A 13,238-nucleotide genomic window follows, 5' to 3' on the forward strand; every position below is an offset into this window, starting at 1 on the left:
GTGTGTCAGACAGGCTACTAACACAGAAACACCATCACTGAAAATAAAAGCAAAACAACATGAAAGCAAATGAAAGAACTTAAAAAGCAACTGTGGAACACAGAAATATGCTACAGTATCTTTTCAAGTGAACATTATAAGTACACAAAAATTGTGAGTAATAATTGTTGCTATTTACAAGTATTTGAACGGGGATTGACTTACAAGTGTCCACTAACATTGTTAATAGCACAATAGGTTTAATGTTTACAGCTTTAATTGTTTGCAATATGATCTCAAGTATAATGGTCCCAGCATAGATCAATGACAACAAAAGCACAATTTTCTAACTGGATATGCTTTTCAATCTTTGCAATCCACTTTGCTTTCACACTCTCTCACTCTCCAAATGCATCTTCTGTTGTTCATAGCAGCAGTCCAGGGTCAAAAACAAAGAAACAAAAAAGGATATTTTCAAACTGGAGAGATCTCTGCAGACTTTAATCATGTCTATTTAACAAAACCACACAACTAGTAGAAACACTCTTTCATGTTGCAGGACATCATACCTTCCACGGTGCTAACATAAAGATATGCAAATCTCTGCTAGGTGAAGCATAGTTCTAGAGGTCTACCCAGTACATAAAGCTCTGACACACACATAGTATTAGCAAGTCTAAGTAAGCTAAAGTCATTGGTCCAAAGTAACCATTTCTTATAGCTGGTGCTCCTTTGGACTCTCCACAGATCCCGGGGCCTGTTTATAAGACTTCAAGTTGGCAAGAGGAATGTCAGTCATGTGGTTGCCAGTGCTGAAATGGCCCTCACTGGAACCATACTGCTTTCGATCACTGAACTGGTTTCTGTTGCTATCTTCTTTCCAGGTCCTGGTCAATGTGTGTCCATTAACTAGTTTGTCCTTCTTAACCCATTCCTTCTGAGGTGCAAAGGTGGAGAGAGGTGACTTTGGCTGTTGGTATGGGCCCAAGCTAGGAGGCATCCAACAGTTGTCCGAGTGACCCAAAACCAGGCATTCTTGAGTACACATCTCTGTAGCTTCAGCTAATCCTCGTGGACCAAGAGGCCCATCTGTAGAAGAAAAACAGAAAAAGAAAAAAGGGGGAGAAAGGGGGAGAAAAGACATAATATTAGATTGTGATATTTGTCATTAAACATATACATAGACCTCAGGAGAAAATTAACAATGATCCTGCAACCAAATATTGTACTGGTAAATCCTACATACATTTTCATTCTGTTAGAGAGGAGTTGTTTTGTAGGGCATATACTCCCTGTATATGCTACCTGCCTTGCTTCCAGAAGTGGAGAAACAGTTAAATTATCCCAATGCTATTGGTCTCAGATCCTACTATGAATAGACTTAACTCCTTTTTTCTAAGTAATATCAAGAAAATAGACCTAGGTAAGTGAAAATTTCTGAGGAAGTAAACCTACCCTTGCAGATTCTGAGTGAGAATTAATGATTTTAAGGGCCTATTATTTGGATGTATTCTGTTCTGCTTTCAACTCATGTTGCTGCTGAAGAACTTTGGTGAAATAACAGCCCACTGCAAACTGAGAAACATCTTTACTATCCAAAAACAGAATTGCTCAAATGAATTCTCTGTACACAGGGTTATTCTAATATCTACTGTTTTACAAACATAGCTTGATGCACAGTTCTAAGTGTCTACCCAGTGGATGCACACTCCAATGCATAGTCCCAACAAGTAAGAGACAAGTTAAATTTGCTTGATTTAATATGAAACCAGGAAGCAGTTCAAAACATTGCATCAGGAAAGAGAATTAAATCTGTAACTCTTCTGACCATTAAACATTTCTCAGATGCTGCTCAGATACAACCATAAAAGTCAAGGAAAAGAAAAGCTTATGTGAATCTGGCACTTTAAAAAGAATTGTTCTCATAATTCTTTGTAAGCTAGAAATATAAGACCACAAGAGACAGAGATGAAGATTGCTGAAGTACTATGCATATTAAATATCTACATAATTTTTCACACAGTATTGAGGACACAGCAGGCCAGCTGCAGGCCTCTCACAATCAAGCAGACAGGTCACCCATGCCTTCAGCAACACTAAATTCCTCTTAGTCTTACTGCATTTTTAAATTACTTAATTTGCTCATCTGTTCAGACTGGATGCATGAGGAAGGGCAAGCCAGGAAAAAGGCAGAGTAATCAATTTGTATATTTTTTTAAAATATTTTTCAGAATCTGTGGTATGCTTTGCCTGGAGTCATTGCTCTCTTGTAATTTTGAATATGAATTTTGAGATGTCTTTTCTTGACTTCAGAGTAAATCAACGGGTTAGTAGTGAAAACATTTGAAGAGTTAAGGAGACATATTTCCTTGATTAACCAGCCCAATGACAGGAAGGAAATTATAGATTGATTTTTGAGAAAGAACATTAGCAAGTAGGCATGAATAGCAAAGTTACTCATCAGAAGAAAAATGTCAGCAGTGTATCAGGAAAAAAAAGTGCATCTTAATAATAATCTAATTGAGACTCAAAATGATAAGTGAAGACACTCTAACAAAGATTTCTCTGTTAAAATGCCAAAGAATATTTTGTTCTCTTGTACTCCATGCATATACAATAAATTACTCTTACTAGCATCTTTTTCTGAACACTGAAATTAACTCAATTAATTTTATGGAAACTTGTATTAATTTCCCACTGCTTTTAAACAAAAAAAAAATCAGGCATATTTCTACATGTTATATTAGTAATTAGCTAATCTTCTTATCTCTGAGAAACAATTCTTTTTGAATACCTAGAGAATATAGGGTACTCTGTTGATGTGACAAAATATAATAAACTATAATAAAATATAATAAGCTATAATAGAAGTTCCTTCTGAATTCCCCACATAAGAAAGTGTCCTACTGCTGAAAACTAGAACATGAAAAATGTATAGAATCAATGCTACCTTCCATTTAGATCAATACAAGGTGAAAAAATTAAACCAAAACCATTAGGAAAAAAAAAAAATAAGGCAACTGTAAAGTAGGAGCTAAGCAGAGATTTCAATGACAACCATGAACCACAATTCTAAAATGAGACCTGAAAGAGAGGTCCTTTTTTCCTTTTTTTTTTTTCTATAAAACTCTCACTGGAATCCTCTATTATGAAGTTCTAACCAAACTGAGGCAGGTACTTAGAGAGAAATAAACCAAAACCAAAACAATTATAAGTAAAGAAATTACTCACAGTACATTGTTCACTTTTCCAAAAATTAATCTACAAGTTAAAAGCTAACTTTAAATTTTTTTTGGCTGTCAACTAAAGTTCAGTTTTAATTAGTTTTTTTTCCCATTTCAGATTAAGAAGTGGAAGAACTATTTTCAACCTTCCAGTAAACTACTATTTTACTGAACAAGAAAGAAAAAAAGGTTTTGCAGACATTAAAAGTTTCAAAATAGAAAGAAAACATTTTGCCACAGAATGACACTTTTCAAAAAAGATGGTGCATGCATTGTGTGCTTTTAATCTGCAGTAGAATAAAAGAGTAACAGGAGAGCCTTCAGTACGATAGTTCTGAAGGGGATAAGTTATTTTTCCTGTTTAGTTAAATAAATATCAAGAGATAAGACTATCATTTCCATTTAAAATTTAAACGAGCAATAGGCTGGTTTTACCTAAGAATAAATATGTATGTGACCCTATAAGCTACATGACAAACTCTTTGGAAGATTTACTTCATGTGTTTTGCTTTCTTTACTAACAGTGCTAGGCAGTTAATGCTGTTTAATTTGGAATGAATTTTAAGCATCCTTTGCTTTAGCCATCCCTAAGCTGATAGACTTTCTGGAGAGCACTGGAATATTCAGCAGCAGACAGGAATGGGGTAACAATGATGAGAAGATTGCCTGTTCAAGAATTGCTCCTTGGGGTTTTTCAGTTTAACAAAATACCACTGTCCCACTTAGACCTGGAAAATTAATTGTTGTGTGCAAGTCTTCCCCCGATCAACCTTCCCTATGCAGAGACGTCAATCAAAGGCGAGACCATGCAGTCCTTATAGCAGCCATATCAAAATTACAATTTTGATATCGTTGTTGGTCACACCAAATGACAGCTGTAGACAGAGTGAAACTCTCCTTTTAGGAGATGATTGGGAATCTCAGGGAACACCTGAAAGACACTTAGCTGTGTAACTGTTCAAACTGTATAACTGTTCAAGCTGTATAAATATTCAAACTGAGGTATGTTAGAGTCTGCACACACCTCTACATATGCCTGTATGTAAGAATGTTCAGAATTGAGAAGAGGTTCAGACTTCTACTCCAGTGTGTATGCATATTTTGCAGTCCTCTGTCTCATGCTTTCCAATCTGTAAAATGCAGGGAATATTTACTTGCTGCACTAAAATATTGTGAGGTTTAAGTTTACAAAATGCCTTGCAAGACTTCATCTAATATACAACTAAAAATTATAGTTTTAATCACTTTTGGTTTGACCCATCACAAGAGAAAAAAGAAATCAACAAAGTGTTTTTTTTTTTTTTTTAGAAATGCAGATCATTAGAATAATATATTTTACTCTTGAGCTACTACAGAGAATGGTCATGCTTACTTATTGAGGGAAAAGGCAGCTTCATTGATAAAATGTGTGGTGCCTGCCATAGCTATCTACAGTTATCCCTTAGATAAACGATAATTGTTTGGTAAATATTGTTGCTAATAATGGTGATAATTATGATTTAGGGGATTCTAAAAGTTTTCTACTGTGAGATACAAGAAAAAGATGAAAAGGAAAAAAGAAAGGATCTCACCTACCAAAAAAAAATAGTACTGTTTTCACAATCAGGTTTTTTGAACATCTCTTTTGTTTTATTATGTTCTCAATCATAAAATTTATTCTTTTCTAAGACTCTTTATTATTCAGGTTGCTTTTAGCAGCATAAAGTGTAATGATCATGAGCAATATGATAAGAGAGCGATCTTCTGGGGATAGTGCTCTGAAGAGTTGGCTGCTATGTATTGAGAAAGCCATAATGTTGCCTTAATGGTAATTATCTTTCTCCTCCACCACAGCTGAACAATAGTTTTCACCCAATTTTCTAAAGTTGTTTCATTACCACATACAATGACGCCACTTAAAAACCTGTTCCTGCTGCTTTAATTCTATAAGTGCATTAATTTGTTTCCTTTCTCTTCACAAAAATGCCACTGCAATTTCTGTATCAAGCTTTTCCATGCTGAAGTACTTTATTGATTTATGGGGGATTTTTTTTTTAAGTATTTGTTCTCTGAACAATCCATAATCCGTGCGGCTGGTTATCAGTCTTGGCTGCTTGAATATATAATGACACAAGTGCTGATAAAACTGTACAAGCCATCTGTCTCTGGAGTTAAATGTTTTGAAAGCAAACACAAAAGTGCATAACAAACACTCCCTTAAATTGTCTTTGTAAATATTTATATCAGATCTTAACCAAAAATGCTTTTTTGTTGTTATTTTATTCTGTTAATAGCTGTCAAGCAGATGCATGACTTGCCTACTCAAAAGCAGACAGGTGTAAGAAGGAAAATAATGTATGCCACTCAAGAGCTGGTCATACCCTAATGCTGGAATTTCTGTGTGGTCTTTTATCTCTTTTTATTATACCCAGAAGCTAAACAGCTATTTCATTGATTAACTTACTGCTGCAATTAGCAACTAGCTTCTGGTGTGATGACCAGCTGCTTTTCAACCTGCTTCTTTAAAACTCTCTTGCTTACAGCCAGAAAATTCATTCTTCGTGTCTGAAAGAGTTGAGGCCACAAGATAATTTCCACTCAGTGGTACTTTTTGGTCTCAAGCAACATGAATAGGTACTCTTTGCCCGAGGGTGCTAACATTAAGTACGGTGGATTTGAACATGGCTACAGTTGTGTTTCAGACAATCATATTTATTTAACTTTTCATATGGCATCTTAAAATGAAAAAGAAAATAACAGCAAGGTTTCAGCTCTCCTTATCCTCAAATACAGAAAGGTTGTTTTTTTTTGGTTTTTTTTTTGAGCTTTCATGGGCTACTTTACTAAATGACCTTTTCTGAGACCTTATGATTTTACAGCCTTCCCCACATATGGAACATTCATGGAACTGAAATGACATTGTTCTATTTAACAGAGGTTTTACAACTAGTCATATATTAAGTATAAAAACTGGAAAAAGTTTATAATTTTGAAGATTCTTTTTCCTTTTATTTTGCTCTTAAGTATCAAACAAATAAATGGGGAAGACTGTTCTTTATTTCTAGTCTGTTAAAAAAAACAATCCAAGACTACAAAACTACACACATGCTGTGTTGTATGTGCTTCCTTGGTAATATTAATTAAAAAAAACATTCAATGTCTATTAAAAATATATATTTTTAGTGACTTATTCCATGGTCATTCTACTTGGCACAGTCAATTCACATTCTGTCCTCAGATTATATTGTTCAAAGGTCCCTGAATTCCTCCTATCACTACTGCCAGTTTTGGTAGACTTATCACCTTCCACCCTGCTGCTACTCTCTTGCTTTCCTGGTGTTCCATCCTCTGTACTCACATACAGATCATGAAACCCCTGCTACTCTCTGTGCCCTGTCTTGGCCAAAACTTATTTTCATCAAGGCTGAAATAAATAATATTGTAAGATTAACTTATATCTGCATTACTTAGCAGAGATAAGCAGCCAGGATCCTTAATTAGCACAATAACAGGAGGGTCTGGAAGCAGAGGAAGTAAGGGTGTGTGGGAGGGACTGCCCAGGATACAGAAAAGCAGGAACAAAAGTATTTTCTGAAAAGGTGGGAAAACCTCTCACAGTAAGATTTTCTACACTATTCTATGAAGTATTTATGTGATCCATATGGGTTCCATATCATGTACATGACGCTGCACAAAAACTCTGCATGACTTTGATTCCGTGGGCAGCTAAATTTTGAAGGCAACAATATTCAAGTACTTGAAACTTTGTTTCTATCCAGTTGTGTGATGACTGAAGTTTCTTCATATCTATGTCTTTTCAGAGCTAAGAAAGTGAACAAAGTAGAAATTAAGAAAGTATTCTGCATTTCTTATCTCAAGTTCCTTTCCCCTACACCTTCTCTACTATAAAAGCCATAATGAAAAGGAATGTTACTTAGTTGGTTATATTTTCTTTTTTTTTTTTTTTTTCTGGTATATTTCCTAGAAATTCAATACTGTTACAACTTACAAGGTAGTCCTCCATCAGTAATGGCTCTACTGTAAGGATGAGCCATTTTTACCTGACCTAACTTTTTGATCCTATTTCCAACTACTTTTTCTGCATTGACATACATGTATATAAACTTCTCTGTATCTCGTTGTGTGCATGGTCAGGAAGTAGACATACAATTCCTGTGTCTGCTAAGCTTGTAAGATACTAGGGGTCAAGTTGACTTAGTGCTGCCTAGTCTTTAAGAACAAATAGACATATTAACCAACATGAAGCCTGTAATCATTCTGCAGGCAAGTTGCAACAATCTGAAATCACAACGGCATGGTCCTTGCAAAAAGGGTCTGGGAAGATGCCACAGGAGGTGTTACAAAGCACCATGGTCTGGAGTAGTGCTGAGCTATAACTGAGCAACTCAAACCAGAATGATTCTTCACTGGTCATACAAATTCAGCCCCATTACTTATCATGGATTGCATACTGTTTGGATCTTTTTGCCACTTCTTATTTTTTATTTTTTAACTTAACTGGGTGAAACTTTACAATTTATAGTTAAAAAAAGAAATTAAATAGATTCACTAGATAATCTAGTGGTTCTTTCTGGTGTTAAAATCTATATATAAACAACCATTAGCATAAAGCTACATTTTATATAAACATTCACTGACAAATGAAGCCAATTCTAGCATACCCTTTAGAAATACAGAAGATACAAAATAATATCTGGTATTTTTATTCTGACTTAATACATTCTGTCATTAAAACCAAACAAACAAGTGAATAAACAAACAAACAAAGACACACAAATGACTGCAATTTGTATTCTTAGCTGAAGTGTCACATTGTGGATGCAGACAGTCACCTTGCAGGAAGAGCAGTAGAAAAGAAATGCAAACAGTATTTGGCAAAAAAAACCCCATTTGTTAACAAATAAATAAAGATTAAAAGCTTTACACATCTCTCATACAGATTTCATTCTTTGGGCACAGATGAAAAGTCAACATTTGCAAATGGAGATAGTCCAAATTCAACAATACATGGCCAGCCAGAATAGCAGATTCTCTCCCTGAGAGGATATTGTTATTTAGACAGACTTTATGGCATACAAAGAGCAGACAGCATATCTTTATAAATTTGCAAACATCTTCAGTATGGCATGGAACTCATCCATCTTTTCGTCCGCTCAAGCTACTCCTCTAAAGAATGCTATCTCACCTAATTTTATTTCCTCAAAATTGACAGTTTTTTCCTGCCATACATTTAATTTTAGCAGGACAATCTAATGCATAAAAACTCCTCAGAGGATTCAAATGAACCTTTTAAATTTGATTGTATCACTTAATGAGACCAGTGTTCAAATATTTGGAATAATACTATATTCAGAATTAATCTTTTTCCTTATGTGGCTCTTCATTTTGCTGCCTAAAAAAGTCTTTGTTCCCAAAAGGTGATGATGGATGGTGTTAATATAATATTCATAAAGCATCCCATTGTCACTATCATTTACTATCTTTTTTCTCTCACACCTAAATATTTATGATATTTGATCAGAATATTTTGTTGAATTGATTTACAGCCAATATGCTGAGACAGCAACACTTCTGACATGGTCACATTTTCTGATCTATTATTATGCCCCAAACATGAACTTGCTGTCAGTCTAAAACAACTTAAGTCTCTATCTGGAAGATTCAGTCAACTGTTTAAGGTAGGATTAAATGTGAAAAAAGGTAGTCAAAACGAGAAGAATTGGCAGAAAGTTGTGAAACTGAGCTGAACAATATTTATTTTTACTCTGCACAGTGCTGTAAAATTGTTGTGCTGTTATATGCCTGACCATTAACTAATTTACAGCAGGAAAAACCAAAACCATTCAGGCTGAATTTAATTTCATTTTTTATGATTGTTTCAAAAGTCATAAATAATTGTTTTTCCTGATCATTTTCTAACTTACAGCAAAATCCTGGTCTTCTGACTTGTGATAAATACATATCCTGGCTCTCTGGAGTGCAGGCATGATTACTTGGGATATATTGAAGTAAGGATATTGACTTTCTTAAGCATTATATGAATAAAGGTAAAATTCATGATCATCATGACATATATATATATATATATATATATATATATAAATTCTGCTGTTAAATTATATATATTATTTGTTTTATTTGTATATATATATATATATATATTCTTTATTTTTACTTTTATATGCATTTCTGTCCATTGATAAATAAGGAATCCATGTATGACAAGTGAGACATATTTCCTAAGTATTATTTTCCTAGCATTACATTAACCTCTGTAAAGCAGAAAGTGTCAAATTAAACATTTTCCTTTAAACGTGAATTTGAGAAAAAGAAGGGAAGGGAAGGGAAGGGAAGGGAAGGGAAGGGAAGGGAAGGGAAGGGAAGGGAAGGGAAGGGAAGGGAAGGGAAGGGAAGGGAAGGGAAGGGAAAAAGTAATTACCTCCAAGGAATTCAAGGAGGAAAACCAGAGAATATCAAAAAGCTACTACTGTTATACTCCAGAAAGCAGCTCATTTAAGGACAATATGAAAATGAACAAATATGTTATGGTGTTAAAAACACACTGTAAATTAAGAAAGATAATTAAGACTATTTTTTCCATAAAAGTATAAATTTATTCTGTAATAGGTTAATTACAACTATCTCGACAGACCTTAAATTTAACTTGAAATACAACTCTAATAAATCCCTATTTCTAAAGTATTCTTCTTGACACTTCTGTGTTTTTCTATTTTGCTTTAGTACAAATCACACCAAAAATCAGATTTAGCTTAAACCAAATTTGTTGCAAATTTGTGGCAGATGCCTTATGCATAAATGTTACTATATAAATAAGTAGTTTAACTGATTTGAAAATACTTTTGAAGTACATTTCTCTTAGGGGAAATTGCACTTTAATCTGAGTTCTTGTTCCCCTAAGTTAAGCTTCTTGACTCTGAATAATTGAAGAATGTGACAGGAAAAAGTGCTTAAATAATAGTAAATCAAGCTTAAATAGTAAGCTTGATTATATTGTTGATTTTGTCTTCTAATCTACACAAAAATATATCCTTGTTAAATATCACAGGACACAGATGTCAGAGATATCATTAAACTAATCCAGAGATAAAGGAATAATTTCCTAATTCTGTTTGTATAACATCATCTGATTCAGCTAATTTTGTAAAATTCAACTCGGTGCCAGTTGAGTTGTCAGAACTGCAGGCATATTACACAGAGAATACTAGAAAGTGCTTTCTTTCATTATGTCTGAGCTACACCCATGCTACAATTCCCTCTTTTTCTTTAAAAACTATGTTCATTTACATCATTTTTCAGAAGAGATATCCATAAGTCTCTTAATGAGCTTATATAGTTTACAGTAAAACTCCCATTAAGCAAATGTTCCTGAGTCAAAACACTTACATTTTATTAAACCATGCTTGAAAATTAACCTGTGCTACATTTAGTTATTGCCTTCAATGTACTGAAAATTAATACGGAAGAAACATCTGTATGCACCAAATACTTTTGGTTAGTCACACAATCCAATTGAGATATTTAGGAAGAGCTATACTTCCAGGCTTCTAAATCTCACCTGGAAGACTGCAGAAAAAAATATCTTTGTGATTCTAAAGATAAAGTCAAATAATACTTCACATGAATAATGATTCCACATTTAATGGAGGAAACTATGTTTTGATAACTTTATTTTTTCTTCTTCCTATTAAATGAAATATCTCAGCAAATGAACCCTTCCAAACATGTAACACCACTTTTTTTATTATATTTTATTTATTAATGCAAGAATAGCTCTAAAATAGGCCACTTTAAGTTGCATTCAAATCTAAGTACAAAGTAAAAGGATTGTCTGAAATTAGTGCACAAAATGCACATAGAGTAGGTCTAAACTAACACATTTAAAGGAATATCCTGGATACCCTCTCCAGATGCCTGGACATTTTTAAGAAAGAGAATATTATAATTTATTTTTTATTTTAAATAGGTTAAAAAGGATTTAACAAGATGCTTGAAGAAGAATTGTTACTAGGAGCACAGATCATGAACATTTACAACTGCAACAAGCTCTTTACATTCTCCTTTATGTCTGTACACAGTCTGGTTTCTCAAGTTGTAAAAAAGTCACAGGAAATTTGGTTCATATGTAAAGCAAATTTTGGGAAGGAACATGCCAAGAAAAACAGTTGGCTTGATTTCCTCAAACCACTGGGTTTTTATAATACCCAAAGACAAAATGGAAGGTTTGCTTGCCTCCATAGAATTAATTTTATTGTTATAAAATGTGGCTAGAAGCAGATATTTCTCGTCCAGTCACATAAATATCCTACAATTTCTCTAACATGAGAGTTGTGAATACTTGGCAATACACTGCATCTATTTTCTTGGTTCCAGTTTTAGATGTAAAGGTAAACTGGTTTTATTTTCCACAGGGTAACAATAAATTAAGAAAAAAATAATAAAAAAAATACATGCATGATATAATCTCAGACTCCTATTTAGTGATGTATAATAGAGGCTTATCAGTCTCAAGCTTCTGAAAATAATGGGCAGTATGAACATGTTTCTGTTTATTGAACTTGTAGAAATAAAAACTTATGAAGCAGATGAACAGCCTGAGGGAAATAATATATTTTTCTTCTTGTATTATAAAAAAAGAAACAAACAAAAAAGGTGATTTACTAAAAGAGGAAAAGCAGTCAGTAGATTTAGCTCACTTAACATTTCCATTCAAATCCCTGACAAGGAACGGCAGTGCAGATGTTAATTATTGTTCAAATAGTCTTGTCAAAACGCCTAAGAATTATTGTTCTGTTAATGACTTTGTCCTGTGCTTGGGTTCAATGGCTGATTTCAGACCAACAACACTGAAAAGGATCACTGACACTTGGTTAGGACACCCTGTCTTTCCCTGTAAACACCTGCGAATAATGCATGGCTTTGTGCCAACAATTTAGCTTTAGAAGATACTATAGTCACGAGGGAAATAACAGTTAATTTTAAGATGATTATTACCCTTGTATCAAGTCAGTTATTTAATGGCAACTTCAGAGGCAGCAAGTTATTTAAAAGCATTGCCAAATGCTTAAAAACATGATGACCGGAGATACTAGAATACTTTACTGATAGACAAAAAGGTGTATTCCAGGAAAATTTATTTGGTAGGACAGCAAAGACAGGCAGCTCTTTTTCCACACATTCATTGGTCACATACCTCCTCCCATTTGAAGTATGTTGGAGTTTTGCTACTGTCTTTGTTGGGTGTAAAACTTGGTCTTTTTTCACTACAGAACACAAAATTAATTTTACAGGTAAGCCTTATTTAGGAAGGCATGAGCTAAAGGAAACAGACCAATTCACTTGTGATCTGCAGGTCATTCCTTTAGCATTTAGCTTCCCTATATACTATACCAATTCTTCCTTTACAAGTTCTCCAGCTTAGGACTCTAATTTTTCTAAGCTGTCCCTATATAATTGTGCCTACCGTCTTTTTGGACATGTTTTCAACTCACTTCTCATCTGTATTCCTGTATTTTTCTCAAAAAAAAAAAAAAAATTCCTCGCACCATCTTCTCAAGTGCCTGGATGACTAATCCTTCTATAAATTTATATCACTGAATTTAGTTAACAGATTTCACTTAAAATGAGTGATGGGGCATCTTCTTATAATTAATTTAGGTATAAAACTTAAAGTTATTAAAGACAGAATGCTAAGGTAGGATTCATTCCAGCCTGGGGTTCAGCTCCAGAGGTATTCATCTGGAAGTGTTCAAGAAGCATCTGGATGTGACACATGGGGATATGGTTTAGGGGGGATTATGGTGGTACCAGTTTGATGGCTGGACTACATGATCTTGAATGTTTCTTCCACCCTTGATGGTCCTGTGATCTGAACTGATTATGAGAAAATGTCTTGCATATTTGCTGCTTAAAGGATCAAGGTGATGTAGTGCTACAGAGGACTGAAATAAAATTTTAGATGTTTGCAATGTATATACCCACATGGGAACCACAGATATATGCATTTTCTAAATCCTC

At 34.1% G+C, this 13,238-nt stretch overlaps 1 protein-coding gene across 4 annotated transcripts in view; it reads right to left on the reverse strand.

Annotated features, from left to right (window-relative positions):
• Positions 1–91: 91 nt before the first annotated feature.
• Positions 92–13,238, reverse strand: part of PCDH9 (protocadherin 9) — a 669,192-nt gene continuing 656,045 nt past the window's right edge. For all 4 annotated transcript variants that reach the window (XM_068182291.1, XM_068182292.1, XM_068182293.1 and 1 more), the window contains one exon: positions 92–1,068. In XM_068182291.1, coding sequence (XP_068038392.1) covers positions 695–1,068 — 374 coding nt within the window. In that variant the 3' untranslated portion in view covers positions 92–694. The remainder of the gene's footprint in view (positions 1,069–13,238) is intronic.

The sequence above is a fragment of the Anomalospiza imberbis genome, chromosome 2, assembly GCF_031753505.1.
Source record: "Anomalospiza imberbis isolate Cuckoo-Finch-1a 21T00152 chromosome 2, ASM3175350v1, whole genome shotgun sequence".
NCBI lineage: Eukaryota > Metazoa > Chordata > Aves > Passeriformes > Viduidae > Anomalospiza > Anomalospiza imberbis.